This window comes from Canis lupus, chromosome 26 (assembly GCF_003254725.2).
Source record: "Canis lupus dingo isolate Sandy chromosome 26, ASM325472v2, whole genome shotgun sequence".
NCBI classification, from domain to species: domain Eukaryota; kingdom Metazoa; phylum Chordata; class Mammalia; order Carnivora; family Canidae; genus Canis; species Canis lupus.
In genome coordinates, this window is record NC_064268.1 from 10,006,413 (window position 1) to 10,028,513 (window position 22,101).

At 39.7% G+C, this 22,101-nt stretch overlaps 1 protein-coding gene across 1 annotated transcript in view; it reads right to left on the bottom strand.

Annotated features, from left to right (window-relative positions):
* Positions 1 to 22,101, bottom strand: part of NAA25 (N-alpha-acetyltransferase 25, NatB auxiliary subunit) — a 78,582-nt gene that overhangs the window by 53,293 nt on the left and 3,188 nt on the right. The window contains exons 2-4 of the mRNA XM_025474003.3: positions 12,257 to 12,342; positions 10,448 to 10,586; positions 2,522 to 2,640 (exon numbers count right to left, since the gene is read on the bottom strand). Of these exons, the coding sequence (XP_025329788.1) occupies positions 2,522 to 2,640; positions 10,448 to 10,586; positions 12,257 to 12,342 (344 nt within the window). The remainder of the gene's footprint in view (positions 1 to 2,521; positions 2,641 to 10,447; positions 10,587 to 12,256; positions 12,343 to 22,101) is intronic.

A 22,101-nucleotide genomic window follows, 5' to 3' on the forward strand; every position in this document is an offset into this window, starting at 1 on the left:
TCATGTAAATAAATAAAATCTTAAAACAAAACAAAAAAAAGAACAAATAAGACATTTGGCTAAAAATAAGGATAAGGATTAAGAGGACTGGCAGGGGAAAAGGGCTGAAAGGTAACCGAGATACTCTTGTGAAGCACTCAAAAACGAGTCTGTTATACAGAGTAAGGGAGAGATATATACCCATCTACACTCTTCTAGGAAGAATATTTTAGCTGTACTATAAAGAAAGAAAACAGGACGACACTTGGGTGGCTCAGTGGTTGAGCATCTGCCTTTGGTTCAGGTCATGATCTCAGGGTCCTGGGATCAAGTCCTGCATTGGGCTCCCCACAAGGAGCCTGCTTCTCCCTCTGCCTCTCTCTGTGTGACTCTCGTGAATAAGTAAATTTAAAAATCTTAAAAAAAAAAATCTGTGGTAAGAACCTGGGTGGCTCAGTCAGTTAAGCATCTGCTTTTGGCTCAGGTCACAGTCTTAGAGTCCCCAGATCGAGCCCTACATCGGCTCCCTGCTCAGCAGGGAGTTCGCTTCTCCCTCTTCCCTTGCTCATGTTCTCTCTTGCTCATTCTCAAAATAAATAAATAATCTTTATACATACACACACACAGTGGAATAATAAAATTAACACTTAAAAAAAAAAAGAAATTAAGAGAAAGAAAAGTATCCACAAGCCTATATCCTGGTAACATTTTGGTACATACCCTTAGAAATAGATCCTTTATGTACTGGTAGAAAAAGACAAAGACACATAGGACTAATTGACAGGATGGGGTGTTGCATTTTACTCTACCATATATAAGAATCATAATTCCTTTAACTATATCTGTATTTTTTTTTTTTACTATATCTGTATTAATGGACATTTAATATACTTTATTTAAAATGTATTTCTAGATGTAAAAATATTAAAGATTTGCATATACACGTTAGTGTTGCCAATTAGAAATATATATCCATTTCACACTAAAAGAAAAATTATAATCTCTGAATATTTTTCCTGAGAATATATTCCAATAGTAAGTAAAACTTCTTCAAAGAATTGTATTTGGGGGATCCCTGGGTGGCGCAGCGGTTTGGCGCCTGCCTTTGGCCCAGGGCGTGATCCTGGAGACCCGGGATCGAATCCCACGTCGGGCTCCCGGTGCATGGAGCCTGCTTCTCCCTCTGCCTGTGTCTCTGCCTCTCTCTCTCTCTCTCTCTCTGTGACTATCATAAATTAAAAAAAAAAAAATTAAAAAAAAAAAAAAAAAAAAAAAAAGAATTGTATTTGGGCAAAAAAAATTCTTCCAACTTAAAAACTTGCATAAGCAAATATAAGGACTAATTTTAAGGAGAAAGGATTTATATTAATATAGTATTTTCCAACATCCCTAATTTATCTATTGTTATAATCTGATATTTCAAGTAAAGAATAAAACAAAATAAAAACCCAAGTAAGAAAGCTTTGCTTTTAGAAGAAATTATACCTACACACAAAGCTATTTTAATTTTTTTTTTTTTTTTTTTTTTATGATAGTTACAGAGAGAGAGAGAGAGAGGCAGAGACACAGACAGAGGGAGAAGCAGGCTCCATGCACCGGGAGCCCGATGTGGGATTCGATCCCGGGTCTCCAGGATCGCGCCCTGGGCCAAAGGCAGGCGCCAAACCGCTGCACCACCCAGGGATCCCCATACAAAGCTATTTTTTAAAAAAATACTAGTGTGACATCATAACCCTTTATGGGCTTACCAGTTTCATCTCTCTGGGATGTTGACTTTACCCACCCACTAGTCCAAATGTGTCCAAATGAGGCTCCTTCACATGAATACAGGGAATATCTAAAATGTGCTAAATGGCAAATAAGCTGCCTCTGGAGGAAAAGACAAATATCCAAACAGTGGGGAGTTTTCCCAGATGGATTTAAATCTCAGCAGGCTACAAAGAGTTAAATTTAAAAATTAAGATATAAACTTTAAAATTAATATTTCTATAGTCTATTCATTTTTTATTCTGGGATTTCTGCGAATATAACAGCAATCTTAGGCATTGGGACAATTTGAAGCCAACTTACCAGAACCAAATAAAACATACCATCAGGCCACAAAAGAACAATCAGATTTCCCCAAATAAAACTCTTAAAGAACTTGAATAATAGTTCATCTTTAAAACACACACAGAGGGGCAGCCTGGGTGGCTCAACGGTTTGGCGCCGCCTTCGGCCCAGGGTGTGATCCTAGAGACCCGGGATCAAGTCCCACGTCCAACTAGCTGCATGGAGCCTGCTTCTCCCTCTGCCTGTGTCTCTGCCTCTCTGTTCCTCATGAATAAATAAATAAAATCTTTTAAACACAGACACACACACACACACACACACACACAGAGTATCTTCCTAATCTCCACATATAAATACATAGATTCAGTTCTACACATATATGCAAACACACACATGCACACACACACATTCCTAAAATTAAGTCACATTTAAAGAGGCTTTTACATCTAATAACAAATCCCACAGCCCAGGAAGTTTGGAATCAAGTTACCTGTTGCATTTTCTTGTATTCGCCTACTCTGGCATAAGCCATGAAGAGGTGAGAATGATATTCCTCACTATTGGGAACTTTCTTCACAGCTGCTTCATAAAGTTTTGTAACTAACTCCGCTAGGATAAAGAGAAACAGGATATTCTTTAATTATTAAAATAAATCTTTACAGCATTTAATTTTTTTCCCCTTTGAAGTAAATAGATGTCTCCTATCACTAAGAAAGAAGAAAGTATCTGTTTTGCCTCACCTGAGCATTAATGTTCTCTATGCTGCGTGTTACTCGATCAAGCATGGAACAGCTCAGGCCTCCTCAACACATTTACAATACATAAATAAGACCCTACAGATCTAGCCCCTGTCTCCTTAATTATTTCCCCCAGCCCTTTGTGTTCTAGCACATCTATCTGTAGTTCCACTAGACTCCCTATGCTATATCATACCTAACCATGCCTTTACTCTGTTCCCTCTGCCTGGATTCTCCTTTCCTCTCTTTTCTACTCAGTGAACATCATTCAAGACCAAGACCCAGTTCAAATGCAATCCTCTCTGCAAGGAACTGTGCAAGTTCAAATGTAATCCTTCCCTGAACACCCAGTTTGATCACTCCTCCACCCAGTTTGATCACTGCTTCCCTCTGCCATCTTTATATCTTTTAAATAAATCTCTTATATAACATTTATTAACACAAAATGCAGTATATAGTCTATTGATGAATCTCCCCTTACATTTTTTTAATTGAGCTCTATGCTCAACATAAGGCTTAATCCCACGACCCTGAGATCAACAGTTGCATGTTCTACCAACTGAGCCAGCCAGGTGCCTCTGAATTTCCCCTTATAGACTGTAACATAAGAACAGAGAGAGCTTCTTTCATCTTCAAGTGGGGTACAATACTTGTCACAGAGAAACATTCAATATTTGTGAGACAGATAAATGATTTTTAAAAAAACACTGGGGGAGAATTCATATCCCTAAATCAATACATATAATATCCCAACTCTTAAATTCTTTCATAAAAATGAAAAACAGAAATGATAACATTTTCTGTCCATAAGGTTGGCGAAAACTTTATTTTTTCCAGCTTTATCTAGGAATAACTGACAATTAAGAACTGCATTATTGGGCAGCCCAGGTGGCTCAGTGGTTTAGCGCCATCTTCAGTCCATTCATCAGGCTTCCTGCATGAAGCCTGCTTCTCCCTCTTTCTGCCTGTGTCTCTGCCTCTCTCTCTCTGTGTGTCTCTCATGAATAAATAAATAAAATCTTTAAAAAAAAAAAAAAAAAAGAACCGCATTATTTAAAGTGCGTGACTTTAGGGTACCCCGGGTGTCCCAGCTGTTTAGAGCCACCTTCGGCCCAGGGCATGACCCTGGAGGCCCAGGATCAAGTCCCGCGTCGGGCTCCCTGCGTGGAGCCTGCTTCTCCCTCCACCTGTGTCTCTGCCTCTCTCTGTGTGTCTCTCATAAATAAATAAATAAAATATTTTTTAAAAATAAAAATAAAAAGTATATGCCTTTAAGCACTTTGATGCCTAGGTGGCTCAGCGGTTGAGCGTCTGCCTATGGCTCAGGGCATGATCCCAGGGTCCCGGAATTGAGTCCCACAATGGGCTTCCTGCATGGAGCCTGCTTCTCCCTCTGCCTGTCTCTCTCATGAATAAATAAATAAAACCTTTAAAAAGAAAAAAAGAGAGAGAGAGAAAGAGAGGGAGAAAGAGGAGAGGGAGAGGGAGAGGGAGAGGGAGAAAGAAAGAGAGAGAGAGAGGAGAGAGAGAGAGAGAAAGAAAGAAAGAAAGAAGAAAGAAAGAAAGAAAGAAAGAAAGAAAGAAAGAAAGAAAGAAAGAAAGAAATAATGTGATGGTTTGAGGGCAAAACTTTTTTAAGATTTTATTTATCTATGTGACAAACAAAGAGAGAGCACAAGCAGGCAGAGCAGCAAACAGAGGGAGAGGGAGAAGGCTCCTCCTTGAGCAGAGAACTTGATGCAGGGCTCAATCCCAGGACCTCAGGATCACAACCCAACGAAAAGGCATACTCTTAACCAACTGAGCCACCTACGTGCCCTAAAGGCAAAACTTTTATTTTTATTTTTTTTAAAGATTTGTTTTATTCATGAGATGGGGGGGGCGGGGCAGAGACACAGGCAGAGGGAGAAGCAGGCTCCATGCAGGGAGCCGGACGTGGGACTTGATCCCGGGTCTCCAGGATCACTCCCTGGGCCAAAGGCAGTGCTAAACCAGTGAGCCACCAGGGCTGCCAAGGGCAAACCTTTTAAAGTAAGTTCAAAGTTGAACAAAATTAATAAAGTACTACTTAGAAAAACGAATGTGATAGATTTAATAGCAAGATAATAAAATATATTCAGGAAAGCAAGTACCCCTTGGAATGTAAAAGGGGAAGTAAGATTAAAGAGGAACACAAAGGAAGCTTAGTATTGATAATGTGTTTCTTAAGTTGGTGGGTAGATTTATTACTCCACATCAAGTATTTTATTTTTTTTATTTTTTTTCACATCAAGTATTTTAGTGTGTTACATAAAATATATCTTCTATAATATGGAAAATGGAAGACATATATTATCCCATAATAAAAGACTTGAAAAATTAACAATGAAAACCTTTATTTACAGGTGAAGTGGTAAACTAACTAGAATATGAGTTTTAGCAATCTTGGGGTGGAGTCTTTTGGGTTTCCTACTTACAGTATCATGTTATCTGCAAAGAGGGAGAATTTGACTTACTCTTTGCCAATATGAATGCCTTATTTTTTTGTTGTCTGATTGCTGAGGCTAGGACTTCTAGTACTATGTTGAATAGCAGTGGTGAGAGGGGACATCCCTGTTGTGTTCCTGATCTAAGGAGAAAGGCTCTCAGTATTTCCCCATTGAGAATGTTATTTGCTGTGGGCTTTTCGTAGATGGCTTTTAAGATATTGAGGAATATTCCTCTATCCTTACATTCTGAAGAGTTTTGATCAGGAATGGATGCTGTATTTTGTCAAATGCTTTCCCTCCATCTATTGAGAGGATCATATGGTTGTTTTTTCTCTTGTTGATGTGATTTATCATGTTGATGATTTTACCAGTGTTGAACCAATCTTGCATCCCAGGGATAAATCCCACTTGGTCATGGTGAATAATCTTCTTAATGTACTGTTAGATCCTATTGGCTAGTATCTTGTTGAGTATTTTTACATCTGTATTCATCAGGGATACTGGTCAATAATTCTTTTTGGTGGGGTCTTTGTCTGGTTTTGGAATTAAGGTGATGCTGGCCTCATAAAGTGAGTTTGGAAGTATTCTGTCCCTTTCTATCCTTTGGAAAGGCTTTAGTAGAATAGATATTATTTCTTCTTTAGATGTTTGATAGAATTCCCCTGGGAAACCATCTGGCCCTATACTTATGTGTCTTGGGAGGCTTTTGATGACTGCTTCAATTTCCTCCCTGGTTATTGGCCTGTTCAGGTTTTCTATTTCTTCCTGTTCCAGTTTTGGTAATTTGTGGTTTCCCAGAAATGCATCCATTCCTTCTAGATTGCCTAATTTATTGGCATATAGCTGCTAATAATACATTTTTAAAATCGTTTGTATTTCCTTAGTATTGGTTGTGATCTCTCCTCTTTCATGATTTTATCAACTTGAGTCTTTTCTCTTTTTTTAATAAGGCTGGCTAATGGTTTATCTTATTAATTCTTTCAAAGAATAAACTCCTGGTTTTGTTAATCTGTTCTATAGTTCTCCTGGTCTCTATTTTATTGAGTTCTACTGGAATCTTTATTATCTCTCTTTTTCTGCGTGGTGTAGGTTTTATTTGCTGTTCTTTCTCTAATTCCTTTGGGTGCGAGATTAGATGGAGTTTTTTCCAATTTTTTGAGGGATCCTTGTATTGCAATGTATTTCCCTCTTAGGACTGTTTTTGCTGTATCCCAAAGATTTTGAACAGTTGTATCTTCATTTTCATTAGTTTCCATGAATCTTTTTAATTCTTCTCTAATTTCCTGGTTGACCCATTCATCTTTTAGTAGGATGCTCTTTAACCTCCACGTGTTTGAGTTTCTTCCAAATTTCTTCTTGTGATTGAGTTCTAGTTTCAAAGCACTGTGGTCTGAAAATATGCAGGGTACAATCCCAATCTTTTGGTATCAGAGACCTGATTTGTGACCCAGTATGTGGTCTATTCTGGAGAAAGTTCCATGTGCACTTGAGAAGAATGTGTATTCAGTTGCATTCAGATGCAAAGTTCTATATATATCTGTGAAATCCATTTGGTCCAGTGTATACTTTAAAAAGTCCTTGTTTCTTTTTTTTTCTAATTATTTTTTTAAGATTTTATTTCTTTATTCATGAGAGACACAGAGAGAGGGGCAGAAACATAGGCAGAGGGAGAAGCAGGCTCCTCACAGGGAGCCCGATGGGGACTCGATCCCAGGATCCCAGGACCATGATCTGACCCAAAGGCAGATGCCCAACCACTGAGCCACCCAGGTGCCCCCCCACCAAAAAAGTCCTGTTTTTCGTGATGTTCTGCTTAGAATATCTGTCATTTGCAGAAAGTGCCATGTTAAAGTCTCCTACTATTAGTGTATTAATATCTAAGAAAGTCTTTACTTTGGTTATTAATTGATATACTTGGCAGCTCCCACATTAAGGGCATAAATCAATGCCCAGAAGTAAGTGGCATTTCTATAGACTAACAATGAGACTAAAGAAAGAGAAATTAAGGAGTCAATCCCATTTACAATTGCACCCAAAAGCATAAGATACCTAGGAATAAACCTAACCAAAGAGGTAAAGGATCTATACCCTAAAAACTACAGAACACTTCTGAAAGAAATTGAAGAAGACACAAAGAGATGGAAAAATCTTCCATGCTCAGGGATTGGAAAAATTAATATTTTAAAAATGTCTATGCTACCCAGGGCAATTTACACGTTCAATGCAACTCCTATCAAAATACCATGGACTTGGGGCAGCCCAGGTGGCTCAGGGGTTTAGCGCCACCTTCAGCCCAGGGTGTGATCCTGGAGACCTGGGATCGAGTCCCACGTCACGCTCCCTGCATGGAGCCTGCTTCTCCCTCTGCCTGTGTCTCTGCCTCTCTCTCTGTGTGTGTATTCTCATGAATAAATAAAATCTTAAAAAATAAAAAAATACCATGGACTTTCTTCAGAGAGTTGTAACAAATAAGATTTGTGTGGAATCAGAAAAGACCCCAAGTAGCCAGGGGAATATTGAAAAAGAAAACCAATGCCAGGGCATCACAATGCTGGATTTCAAGTTATACTACAAGCTGTGATCATCAAGACAGTGTGGTACTGGCATAAAAACAGACACACAGATCAATGGAACAGAATAGAGAACCCAGAAATGGGCACTCAACTCTGTGGTCAACTAATATTTGACAAAGCAGGAAAGACTATCCACTGGAGAAAGGAAGTCTCTTCAATAAATGATGCTGGGAAAATTGGATAGCCATATGCAGAAGAATGAAATTAGACCATTTTCTCATACCATACACAAAGATAAACTCAAAATGGATGAAAGATCTAAATGTGACAAGAATCCATCAAAATTCTAGAGGAAAACACAGGCAACAACCTTTTTGAACTTGCCCACAGCAACTTCTTGCAAGATACATCTATGAAGGCAAGAGAAACAAAAGCAAAAATGAATTATTGGGACTTCCTCAAGATAAAAAGCTTCTGCACAGCAAAAGAAACAGTCAACAAAACTAAAAGACAACCTAGAGAATGGGAGAAGATATTTATAAATCACATAGTCGATAAAGGGCTAGTATCCAAGTTCTATAAAGAACTTATTAAACTCAACAGCAAAGAAACAATCTAATCATGAAATGGGCAAAAGACATGAACAGAAATTTCACCCAAGACAACATACACATGGCAAACAAGCACATGAGAAAATGTTCCACATCACTTGCCATCAGGGAAATACAAACCAAAACCACAATGAGATACCACTTTCACACCAGTGAGAATGTTGAAAATTAACAAGACAAGAAACAACAAATGTTGGAGAGGATGCGGAGAAAGAGGAACCCTCTTGCACTGTTGGTGGGAATGTGAACTGGTAAGGACACTCTGGAAAACTGTGGAGGTCCTCAAAGCGTTAAAAATAGGGATCCCTGGGTGGCTCAGAGGTTTGGCGCCTGCCTTCGGTCCAGGGCCTGATCCTGGAGACCTGGGATCGAGTCCCATGTCGGGCTCCCTGCATGGAGCCTGCTTCTCCCTCTGCCTGTGTCTCTGCCTCTTTCTCTGTCTCTCATGAATAAATAAAGAAAATATTAAAAAAAAAAAAAAAAAAAGAAGAAAAAAGAAAAGAAAAAAAGAGTTAAAAATAGAGCTACCCTCCGACCCCACAATTGCACTACTGGGGATTTACCCCAAAGATACAGATGCAGTGAAAAACCGAGACACCTGCACCCCAATGTTCATAGCAATGTCCACAATAGCCAAACTGTGGAAGGAACCTCAGTGTCCATCAAAAGGTGAATGGATAAGACGTGGTATATGTATGCAATGGAATATTACTCAGCCATTGAAAACGGCAAATACCCACCATTTGCTTCGACGTGGAGGAAACTGAAGGTTATTCTGACAAGTGAAATAAGTTAATCGGAAAAGGACAAACATTTATGGTCTCATTCATTCGGGGAATACAAAAAAATAGTGAAAGGGATTAAAGGGGAAAGGAGAGAAAATGAGTGGGAAAAATCAGAGAGGGTGACAGAACATAAGACTCCTAATTCTGGGAAACGAACAAGGGGTAGTAGAAGGGGAGGTGGCAGGGGGATGGGGTGACTGGGTGACGGACACTGAGGGTGGCACTTGACGGGATGAGCACTGGGTTACTATATGTTGGCAAATCGAACTTTGATAAAAAGAAAAAAAAAACAACAACAACCTAGAATATGCTTAGAAATAATGTGGTGGGGGAGGAGATACAGATAAAATTGGCCATGTGACAATGACTGCTGAAGGTGGGTAATGAGTTTAAGAGGATTTATTATGCTGTTCTGGTTTTATGTTGAAATTTTCCATACCAAATAATAAAAAAGGGTAATTCTTCCATATAGTAAATCAAAATGTCACAATTGACCTCAAGTTCTCATTCCAATTCAGGGATACTAATACATGTAAAATATTCTTTCTACCTACAGTCTTTGTAAGTCATAGTTAATGCACAAAATATTGCCTATTGCCATTCACTCTAATCATGAGTGATAAGTAAAATGAATAAGAGACAGGGCTCCTGGATGGCTCAGTTGGTTAAGCAAGTACCTTCGGTTCAGGTCATGATCTCAAGTCCTGGGATGGAGCCCCACAGCGGGCTCCCTGCTTAGCAGGGAGTCTGTTTCTCCCTCTCTCTCTGCCTCCCCCGATGCTGCTCATGCTCTCTCAAATAAATAAATAAAACAAAAAATTTTTTGTTAAATAAACAAATACAGAACTCAATTGGAAACAAACAGAAACTTGAGGCATCTGGATGGCTCAGTTGGCTAAGCGTCCAACTTCTGATTTTGGCTCAGGTCATGATCTCAGGGTCGTAAGATTGAGCTGAGTGTCAGGCTCCATGCCTGCTTAAGATTCTCTCCCCCTCTTCCTTTCCCCCCACTCACGTGCTTTCTCTCTCTCTAAAATAAATAAATAAATCTTTTTTAAAAAATTTAAAAAAGGAAAGAAAAGAAACAAAAACTTCAGCTCTGGTTTAAAAACATACAAAAAAAAAGAAAGAAAGAAAAAGAAAGAAGAAAGAAGAAAAGAAGAAGAAGAAGAAGAAGAAGAAGAAGAAGAAGAAGAAAAAGAAAAGAAAAGAAAAAGAAAAAGAAAAGAAAAAGAAAAAGAAAAAGAAAAAGAAAAGAAAAGAAAAAGAAAAAGAAAAAGAAAAAAAGAAAAAGAAACATACGTCGATGCATCTCCCGGTAAAGAATAGTCAGTGCCTGTAGAGAGTTGTCATCTGTGGGTTCAAGGGCTGCCACCTCCTGTGCCAAGGTGAAGGCTTCTTCTTGCTTTCCAGTTCTCTGTAAACCAATTGCCTTTAAAACCTGAGACAAAGGAAAAACAATCACTTTTAAAAGGACAGAAACGAAAATATGAGCCAAATCTCCCTGCTCAGTGGGGAGCCTACTTCTTCCTGTCCCTCTCCCCTGTTCCTGTGCTCTGTCAAATAAATAAAATCTTAAAAAAAAAAAAAAAAAAGCGCCAAAGAAGGCCAACTTGAAAATAAAAGATAAGCTGTAAGGTATGTCTATGTTGCTAATCAAGTAAACCATATTTCACTAAAACTATCAGCAAATCAAGATTCTTTCCTATTTCAGTCTATTAAGAAGGCACAACAGGGGCACCTGGCTGACTCAGTCTTAACAGTATACAACTTTCAGTCTCAAGGTTGTGAGTTCAAACGCCATATTGGGCATGGAGCCTACTCAAAAGATGAATAAATAAAAGGCACAACAGTGCTTAAAAAAAAAAAGTCTATCAAAATAAAAAATTAAATTAGCTAAGTTATATCCAAAATATCCAGAGAAATAAACAGCCAGCTTTTAATTAAACATTATTTATGGCATTTAAGTAATCAGAAAAATAAATGGCTTAGAGAGGCACCTAGCTGGCTCAATCAGTCGAGCGTTCAATTCTCAATCTCAGGGTTGTGAGTTCAAGCCCCATGTTGAGTGTAGAGATTGCTTAAAAATAAAATCCTTAGGGGCACCTGGGTGGCTCAGTTGGTTAAGCATTCAACTCATGGTTTCAGCTCAGGTCACGATTTCATGGGTCCTGGGATTGAGTCCCAGGTAGGGCTCCATGCTCAGAGGGCAGTCTGCTTGAAGATTCTCTACATCCCTGCCCCCAACTCGTGCACTCACACATGTATGCACTCTCTCTCTCTAATAAATAAATCTAAAAAATAAAAATAAATAAAATGAAATCTTTTAAGGGGTGCCTGGGTGGCTCGGTAAAGCATCTGACTTTTGATCTGAGCTCAGGTCTTAATCTCAGGGTCATGAATTCAAGTTCTGCATTGGACTCCACACTAGGCATGGAGCCTACTTAAAAAACAAAACAATGGGATCCCTGGGTGGCTCAGCAGTTTAGTGCCTGCCTTCTGCCCAGGGCGTGGTCCTGGAGTCCCCAGGATAGAATCCCATGTAGGGCTCCCTGCATGGAGCCGGCTTCTCCCTCTGCCTGTGTCCCTGGGGCATGGTCCTGGAGTCCCCGAGATGGAGTCCCATGTCGGGCTCCCTGCATGGAGCTTGCTTCTCCCTCTGCCTGGGTCTCTGCCTCTCTGCTCCCCCATCTCCTCTCTCTTTCAAGAATGAATAAATAAAATCTTTAAAAAAAAAAAACAAAAAAATAAAAATAAAAATAAAAATAAAAATAAAAACAAAACAAAACCTGAAAAAAAAATTAACCCTGAAAAAATAGTCACTAAAGAGATTTAAAATCTTTTCTCAGGGATCCCTGGGTGGCTCAGCAGTTTAGCGCCGCCTTCAGCCCAGGGTGTGATCCTCAGGTCCCAGGATCGAGTCCCACATCGGGCTCCTGCATGGAGCCTGCTTCTCCCTCTGCCTGTGTCTCTGCCTCACTCTATGTCTCTTGTGAATAAATAAATAAAATCTATAAATAAATAAATAAGTAAATAAATAAATAAATATTTTCTCTTTCAAGATTACAATATATAACCCACCAAAAGTAACTCAAGAGCAAATGAACTTACCTTAGCACAATGAAGATCCTTATGTTTCTTCAACAATTTATCTGCTTGCTGAATTGCCATTTTATTATTACCATTATCAAGATAATCTATGAAAACAAATTATGATAGTTATTATATTCCTTCAACAAATATGAAAAATGCATAGGCTGGTATGAGGTTTTCTTTTTTTTCTTTTAAAGATGTTATTTGAGTGCTCTCTTCAGCAGTACATATACTAAGATTTTATTTATTTGAGATAGAACAAGTAGGGAGAGGGGTAGCAGGAGAGGGAGAAGCAGACTCCCTGCTGAGCACAGAACCTGATGCAATGCTCCATCTCAGGATTCTGAGATCGTGATCTGACCCAAAGTCAGATGCTAAAGCAACTGAGCCATCCAGGTACCCTGCTATGTTTCATAAGGCATTTTAATTCAGTATTAAAAACCTCACAGTGCCAATTTTAACTCTAAATGGCTAGGATAAAAAATATATATATATGGCTAGGATAGTCCAGAATACAATCATATATTCCTATAGTCATATCTCAGACCTGTTATAAAATTGTGTTAAAGCGGGACGCTTAGATGGCTCAGTAGTTGAGCGTCTGCCTTTGGCTCAGGGCGTGATCCCGGAGTCCTGGGATGGAATCCCACATCGGGCTCCCTACATGGAGCCTGCTTCTCCCTCTGCCTATGTCCCTGCTTCTCTCTGTGTTTCATGAGTCAACAAATAAAATCTTAAAAAAAAAAAAAAAATGTGGGGAAAAAAAGGAATCAGGGTGCCTGGGTGGCTCAGTCAGTTAAGCTTCTGCTGTTGGGTCAGGTCGTGATGAGATAGAGCCCTGAGGGGAATCCCTGGGTGGCGCAGGGGTTTGGCGCCTGCCTTTGGCCCAGGGCGCGATCCTGGAGACCCAGAATCAAATCCCACATCGGGCTCCCAGTGCATGGAGCCTGCTTATGTCTCTGCCTCTCTCTCTCTCTCTCTCTCTCTGTGACTATCATAAACAAATTAAAAAAAAAAAAATTAAAAAAAAAAAAAAGAGATAGAGCCCTGAATCAAGCTCCCCACTCAGCAGGTAGTCTGCTTCTCCCTCTCCCTCTGCCTCCAAATCATGCCTGCTCTCTCTCAAACAAATCTTGAAAAAAAGAAAGGAATCAATTATTATCCAAAAGTCTAACAAAAGGAGAGATTCATTTCCAGATGAGAAGATCTAGAAGAAAATGAGAAGTATCATAAATAGGAAATGATGGTAGCTGCCAATTCTAAATATAGAAAGATGATTAAACAAGCCAGTCCACAACATGCTACTACTACCAGGTCCCTCTTTGCTCACCAAAGTCAGTGTAGGAGCAGATGAGGCATAGATAACCGAAAATAAATTATGGATCAAATGCTGGTGAGTACAGGGAGCAATAGCACCTCTCACTTGGTGCTGCTGGGAAGGTAAAATGGTACAGCAACCTTGGAAGAGTCTGGCAGTTTCCTCAAACACTAAACATACTCTACCATTTGGTCAGCAATTGAGCTCCTTGATATCTATCCTTATAATAAGCTGAAAACTTACCTCCACACAAAAAACCTGCACACAAATGTTTATGGCAGTTTTATTCATAACTACCAAACCTTGGAAGTAACCAAGATTTCCTTCAATGGGCCAATGGATAAACAAATTATAGTACATCCATACAATGGAATATTATTCAGATAAAAAGAAATGAGCTATCAAGACACAAACACACAAAACACAGAGGAACTTTAAATGCATATTGCTACATGAAAGAAGCCAATGTAGCAAGGCTACATAATATATGTAGCCAATTATACAACATTCTGGAAAAGGCAAAAATTATAGAGACAATAATACAATCAATCAGTGGTCACCAGAGGGATGAAAGGGTAGAGCACAAGGGATTTTTAGAGCAGTAAAACTATTCTGTAGGATACTGTAATGATTGGGTATAGGTCATCATACTTTTGTCAAAACCCAGAGAAGGTACAACACAAAGGATAAACCCTAATGTGAACTAGTAAACTATGGACATTAGCTAAAAATAACCTATCCTGGGACACCTGGGTGGCTCAGCGGCTTAGCACCTGCCTTTGGCCCAGAGCGTGATCTTGGAGTCCTGGGATAGAATCCCACATTGGGCTCCCTTGCATGGAGCCTGCTTCTCCCTCTGCCTATGTCTCTGCCTCTCTCTCTCTGTGTGTCTCTCAATGAATAAATAAAATCTTAAAAAATAATAATACAATAAAATAAATAAAAAATAAATAAAAATAACTTATCCCAGGGACACCCGGTGGCTCAGTGGTTGAGTGTCTGCCTGTGGCTCAGGTCGTGATCCTGCAGTACTGGGATTGAGTCCTGTGTCAGGCTCCTCACAGGGAGCCTACTTTTCCCTCTGCCTATGTCTCAGTCTCTCTCTATTTTTCTCATAGTCTTTAAAAAAACACCTGGGTGGCTCGGTGGTTGGCCAACTGCCTTCAGCTCAGGTTATGATCCAGGGGTCCTAGGATCAAGTCCCACATCGGGCTCCCCAGAAGGAGCCTGCTTTTCCCTCTGCCTATGTCTCTGCCTCTGTTTCTCATGAATAAATAAATAAAATCTTTAAAAATAATAATAATAACCTATCCTACTGGCTCAGCAACTGAAACAAAGTACCACACTAAATTAAGATGTTAACAACAGGGGAAACTGGGGGGGAAGATATTGGACCGCTACTTTTCACTCATTTTTTCTGTAAACCTAAAACTGCTCTAACAAAAAAAGCGTATTAATAAAATGTGTGTGTGTGTATATATATATATATATATATATACACAAGCAATATACTGTATATATATTGTATATATAATTGTAACTATATACATACACTATATAAATGTGTATATATATGTATATATATAAAAGCAAAGATTCAGTTCCAGAGAAGGAAAGTGAAAAGCGTGCTAAGTGGAAAACAATGGTGGTAGCTGTCAATTCTAAACATAGAAAAAAGGATGAATGCAGGCCAATTCACAATCTACTACCTCCTATGGTCCCACTCTGTCCATCAAGGTCCCAAAGAGGGACAGAGGAGGCATAAACAATTCAAAATAATCTATGGCCCTGGTGGCCCAGAGTATCCCAAATAACAGAAATAGACGATTTTACCTAAAGAATTCAATTTTCCTCCAATGAATACCTGACTAAAACTTAAAACAGACAACCACATGAACCCATGAGTTTTTCTTTTTTTTCTAAAAGCACACAATCTGGGATCCTTGGGTGGCGCAGCGGTTTGGCGCCTGCCTTTGGCCCAGGGTGTGATCCTGGAGATCTGGGATCGAATCCCACGTCGGGCTTCCAGTGCATGGAGCCTGCTTCTCCCTCTGCCTATGTCTCTGCCTCTCTCTCTCTCTCTCTCTCTCTCTGTGACTATCATAAATAAATAAAAATTTTTTTAAAAAAAGCACACAATCTTAGGCTAAACAGTCAAATATCTAACACTAGTTTTCTTAAATAACTCAGCCATCATTTGTCCTTACAGAACACCTGAGAGAGATATTTCAGCTCAATAAAGGACACTCTCTTCCTAATAACTTGATGCTGATCTCTTTCTGAGTCAGTTCTAAGTTAATTCTGACTCATTCCTGCATGACTCCAAGTTCTTAGAGCACACCCTGGAGCCTTCTCAAAGAGTAACTAAACATCCTTGATGAGACCCCAGCTCCGAGCATCTGCACACAAATGGATGAGACCAGAGGTCAGGACTTAAAAGGGTACCTACCTGCCCATGCCCTCTTCTCTGGGAATAGTTTTCATTGTGTCTACTGCAGGGGTAGTACTGGATAACCATGTCTAGACCTTGTAACTACACCCAATGGGGTGGATATTTGACCCAAGGGTAAGTCAGGTTTCTCCCTGGTAAACTGTAACTGCAACACTGAGTCACAAAGCCAGAGTTAGTAAACTATGGGGAAGAACCTCATTTTGAGTCTGACATTACCAGTGGCAGAGCTAGAATTTCCATTTTGAAGGTCACATCTTGGTATGACTATAAACCCAACATGTTGGGCCCTGGATGAACTGATGACTAAGCAGAAATAAAACAGTATGAAGAAGCAAGCAGAGAATAAACACACACAGATAAAAGCAGTGATGAAAATAGGTTTAGATCCTGACAGCTCTCCAATTTCCATCAAGCCCTGAATACATTTCTGCCCTATGCTCCTACAAGGGTTTATAGCAAGTCCCTTTTTTAAAAAAATAATTTTTATTATTTATTTATTTATTCATAGAGACACAGAGAGAGAGAGAGAGAGAGAGAGGGGAGAGAGAGGCAGAGACACAGGCAGAGGGAGAAGCAGGCTCCATGCAGGGAGCCTGACGTGGGATTCGATCCCAGATCTCCAGGATCACGCCCTAGGCTGCAGGCGGCGCTAAACCGCTGCGCCACCAGAGCTGCCCGCAAGTCCCTTTCACTTGAGCTTGTGTCAAGTGTTTCTGCTCCTTGCACCCACAAGTTTTAACTAAGACATTCCACTACATTGAGCCAGTCTGCTATTATCCAGGCTCCCCGTTTCTGGATGCCTAGACAAGAAAAATCTATTTTCATTTTACATTACTGACTCTGAAATATAAATTAGGTAACTCTTGGAGAAAACAGGCCAATAAAAAAGACATCCCAGAGCCCCTGAATGGCTCAGTCAGTTAAGCCTCCGATTTGATTTTGGCTGAGGTCATGATCTCAAGATCATGACACTGAGCCCCTCCTCTGGCTCTGCCCTGGGCATGGAGCCTGCTTATGATTCTTTCTCCCTCTCCCCACTCCTCTAAAAAAATTTAATTAAAAATAATAAACAATAACTCTGTTTTTTTAAATAAGTTTGTTTTAAAACTTACTCAAGAGTGGGGCACCTGGGTGGCACAGTTAGCTGAGCATCCTACTCTTGGTTTTGGCTCAGGTTGTGATCTCAGGGTCTTGGGATCAAGCCCTGTGTCGGGCTCCATGTTCAGCACAGAGTGTGCTAGAGTTTCTCCCTTTCCCTCTGGCTCTCCCTGTGCTCGCTCGCTCATGCTCTCTCTCTCTCTCTCAAAATAAATAAATAAATAATTTTTTTTAAAAAAAAAAGAAACTTGTTCAATAGTTAAACTGTGGTTTGACCATGAGGATTAGTGCTGTTCCCTTAACAACAAGAGTAAGCCAAAAATCAGCATCACAAATCAGGCATAGGAAACAGTAAGATGATGATGCAAAGGTGAAAGCAATGTTTGCAAAGCAAAGGTACCACTCTGAGTGGAATATTTTTATGATCCTTGCAGTCAGCACTAGATAACTAACACTGAGAACATTATCTCTTCCAACGTTTCCCTTGTATTTAAGAGACAGTCTCTTGGGACGCCTGGGTGGCTCAGCAGTTGAGCATCTGCCTTTGGCTCAGGGCGTGATCCCAGAGTCCTGGGATCGAGTCCCACATCAGGATCCCTGAATGGAGCCTGTTTCTCCTCCCTCCCTCTGCCTGTGTCTCTGCCTCTCTGTCTCTCATGAATACATAAATTAAAAAAAAAAAAAAAAAAAGATTTTGAAGTAATCTCTACACTCAACATGGGCTCAAACTCACAACCCCAAGATCAAGAGTCCATGCTCTTCTACCAACTGAGCCAGCCAGGTACCCCATTGATTTATTACTTTCTAATTTTTTTTTTCTTTTAACAACAAAGGAACAGACTTCAGACTCAGAGCTTCACAAATATATCAGAATCTTTTATTTTTTTTCAAGATTTTATTTATTCGTTCATGAGAGACACACACAGAGAGAGAGAGAGAGACACACAGGCAGAGGGAGAAGCAGGCTCCATGCAGGGAGCCCAATATGGGACTTGATCCTGGGACACCAGGATCACAACCCGAGCCAAAGACAGACGCTCAACCACTGACCCATCCGGGTGTCCCACAAATATCAAAATCTAGTTAAGACTTTAACACCACTGTTTTGCTTTCATTTTATTTTTACTGCTTTGTTTTCTCTGCACAAGTGACAGGTCCTCCATTAATGATAATGAAATAGATTATTTTAAAACAAATTTAAGTTAAAAATCAACTTAGGAAAAAATAGAAAAAAAATCACTTAGAGAAGAATATTTAGTAAACAATAGTACAGGTAATACTATAATAAAGCTATAATCATCAGACTGGATAGAAGAATGGTGGAAATTTGGGAAATACTGGGTTAAATCATTGGCAAGAGATGATCAAAATCTGTTGAATGAGTGAACTAGCCACCTTCCTGGGCAACAATTTGAACAGAAGTGACTTCCTTACACATGCAGACAGCAGTAGGCCCTGACACATGCAGGCCTACCTACTTGTCCAGTAGAAGAGGCCCTGGGATTGATTTGTTCAATCATATTTAGGGATACTGAAAGTATGGCTCAGTCTATGGAGAATGCACCTCTTGACCTCAGGGATCATGAGTTCGAGCCCCATATTGGGCATAGAGCTTACTTCAAAAAAGAAAGATTAGTCTTGCCAAAAAAAAAAAAAACAAAAAAACCAACAAACAAAAAGCCTTTACACTGTGTGTTCTTGCAGCTGTTGTGAAAGCCTGTGGAGCAGCCAAAATGACAACGTGCACTGTTTCCACCTCCTACAAGAGCTTCAAAGACTACTAAAGATATTGCTCCAATTTAGAAAAAAAGATTGAATACAACATAGCTCCATCTTTGCTTAAAATTCTAAATGCTTTAGAATAGAAGCCTTGCTTTTACCAATACAAACTGTAGGTGAAACATTCCCTCAGTCAACAAATTTTGTTAAATACCAACTAAGCACAAAATGGCTGGGAGGGCTTAAATTTAAAAAGGAATGATGCCTCCTAACCGATCACCTCACAGCCTACATTTGCTGCTCCCTTTTCAACTATTTCCCCTAGAGTATTCAGAGCTATCGTTTTTAAACTGCAAGCCTGATCATCTCACTCTACACTAATTAAATCTCTTCAGTGCTTCCCACTATCTCTAAAACAAATTTCAAAATTCTTAAAATTGCTTACAAAGCTGAGTCTCTTCTCACCAGTAGAGCAGTGTCTGCACTGCAACCACACAAGCCTTAACTTAGGTCCTCAGGTAGAGCGAGCTCCTTTTTACACACTCCCATCATTGCCTAACTAACCTCTGCTCTTCTTTCACATTCAAAGTAAAATGTCACTTCCACAGGGAACCTTGTCTTGTCTTGTCTCCAACAGCTCAGATACCCATATATTGTATGCACTCAAGGGAACCTACATTTTTCCTTCAAAGCTCTTAACACAGGGCACCTGGGTGGCTCAGTGGGTTAAGGATCTGCTCAGGTCATGATCCCAGGGTCCTGAATCAAGCGTCACTGCTTCTCCCTCTTCCTCTGCCCTGCCCTTCGTTCCCTCTCGCTCTCTCCCCCTCAAATAAATCTTTAAAAAAAATTTTTTTTTATGTATTTATTCATGAGAGACATAGAGAGGCAGAGAAGCAGGCTCCCTGCAGGGAGCCCGATGTGGGACTCAATCCCAGGACCCCAGGATGATCTGAGCCGAAGGCAGATGCTCAACTACTGAGCCACCAGGCGCTCCATAAAAACATCTCTTAATCATTACACAAGTGTAATGATTATGGGTACCATTACGTTTTAGAAATCTGTTGAAACTACAAGCTCCTTGAAAGCAGAAACCATGTCTCTGTTGTGCTGTTTGGTACTCACTCATTCCCTGAATCTAAATTGTGCCTAGCACATATTGGGCCCCCAATAATATGGTGAATGATAAAAAGAATACAGAAACAAAAAGGGAGAAAAGGCAGTCTTCTAGAAATTGAGTAGTCTATCAGGAAAATGAAAGATATGTGCATACAAAGTGACCATAACAGGAAATTCAAAGAATCAATTATTAGTGATGACTTCATGCTATTAAAATATTTTTCAAAATCTTGCCAACTAATTTTTTTTAAAGCTTTCTCTTTTTTTCAAGTTTTATTTAAGTAATCCCAATGTGGGGCTCAAACTCACAACCCTAGGATCAAGAGTTGCATGTTCTTCCAACTGAGCCAGCCAGCACCCCCCCAACTAATTTTAAGGAGGGTCCATGCCCAGCATGGTGGCCAATGTAGGGCTCAAATTCACAACCCCAAGATCAAGACCTGAGCTAAGACCAAGAGTTGGACATTCAAACAACCCAGTCACCCAGGTGTCCCAACTAATTTTTTTAAATAACAAAAGGAGTGCAAGCCATGGTTAATAGTAAGTAATAATAAAAAGAAAAAATCCAAACAGTCCATAAGGGCATAACATGAAAAGCAAGTCTCTTAAGCCTACCTTATGCTCCCATTATGCTCTACGTATTCTTCTAAGAATTTTCTGTGCATTAAAATTTCTTTTAAGTCTAAAATGCTTTTAGAAAGTAGAAGTCTAAGTCAGACCTTTTTAAATGGTCATAATAATGTACCAAATGACTTTTCTAAAGGGTAAGATAATCTTCACTCACCAAGATGCCCTGCCACTCCTGGGGGAAAACAGGACATAACTCGCAGGGCTAACAAGGCCCAACAGAAGGCTTAGAATAAATACCACACTGGATTGAGGACTAGGGAGCATTTCTAATGAACTATAGCAGAAAAATTACCTGGGGTTGACCAGGGACCAAAGGGAAACGTCTTAACTCACTAAAAAGTCATTACCATTCAAGAAACACAAATAGGAAAAAAAGAAAAAAGAAACACAAATAGGAAGCATGTTATACCTGACCCAGACGATAGCAAGCCAGTAAGACATATTAGAACAAAAGATCATGTATGAAGAAAGTAAATAAAAATGTGTATGTGTATTCTAAAGACTGTGGGGATATTTTTTCTTTGAAACTTCTCTATTTTTCAATTGCTGACCTAGCAATTCCTGTATTCTATACAAATTTATGATGTGCCATACCTGACCATCACTTCCATTCTGCTTGTCCCTCTAACCACTAAAAATGTTTTAATACAGGCAGCCCCGTTGGCGCAGCGGTTTAGTGCCGCCTGCAGCCCAGGATGTACGTGATCCTGGAGACCCTGGATAGAGTCACACGTCAGGCAGGCTCTCTGCATGGAGCCTGCTTCTCCCTCTGCCTATATCTCTGCCTCTCTTTCTCTCTGTGTCTCTATGAATAAATAAATAAAATCTTTTAAAAAAATGTTTTAATACTAATAATAATGGGGATCCCTGGGTGGCTTAGGAGTTAAGAGCCTGCCTTTGGCCCAAGGTGTGATCCTGGAGTCCCAGGATCAAGTCCCGTGTCAGGCTCCCTGCATGGAGCCTGCTTCTCCCTCTGCCTGTGTCTCTGCCTCTCTCTTTCTCTCTCTGTACCTTATGAATAAATAAATAAAATCTTTAAAATAAATTAATTAAAACATAAAATTAATAATAATAATAGAAGAAAGCACCGGTGCTCACCAAGTAATGTCAGAGTACAAAATCTGTAAAGAACCACATAGCACAAGACAATAATTTTAGCAAAAGGAAAATAAATAAAGTAGTTGTTCTAGTAAGGTCAGGTATGGTTTTCAAACACCAAAAACACAATACCTAAACTTACCAATTTAAAAATAATGAGAAGTGCTCTGAAGATATTTCAACTAATGAGCTTTCTGAAAAGTTATTCCAAACCTAGACACTGAAAATGTAATTTTGGGACGCCTGGGTAGTTCAGTGGTTGGTTGAGCATCTGCCTTTGGCTCAGGGTATGATCCCATGGTCCCGGGATCGAGTCCCACATCGGGCTCCCTTCATGGAGCCCGATTCTTCCTCTGCCTCTCTGTCTCTCATGAATAAATACATAAAATCTTTTAAAAAAAAAAAAAGAAAGAAAGAAAGAAAGAAAGA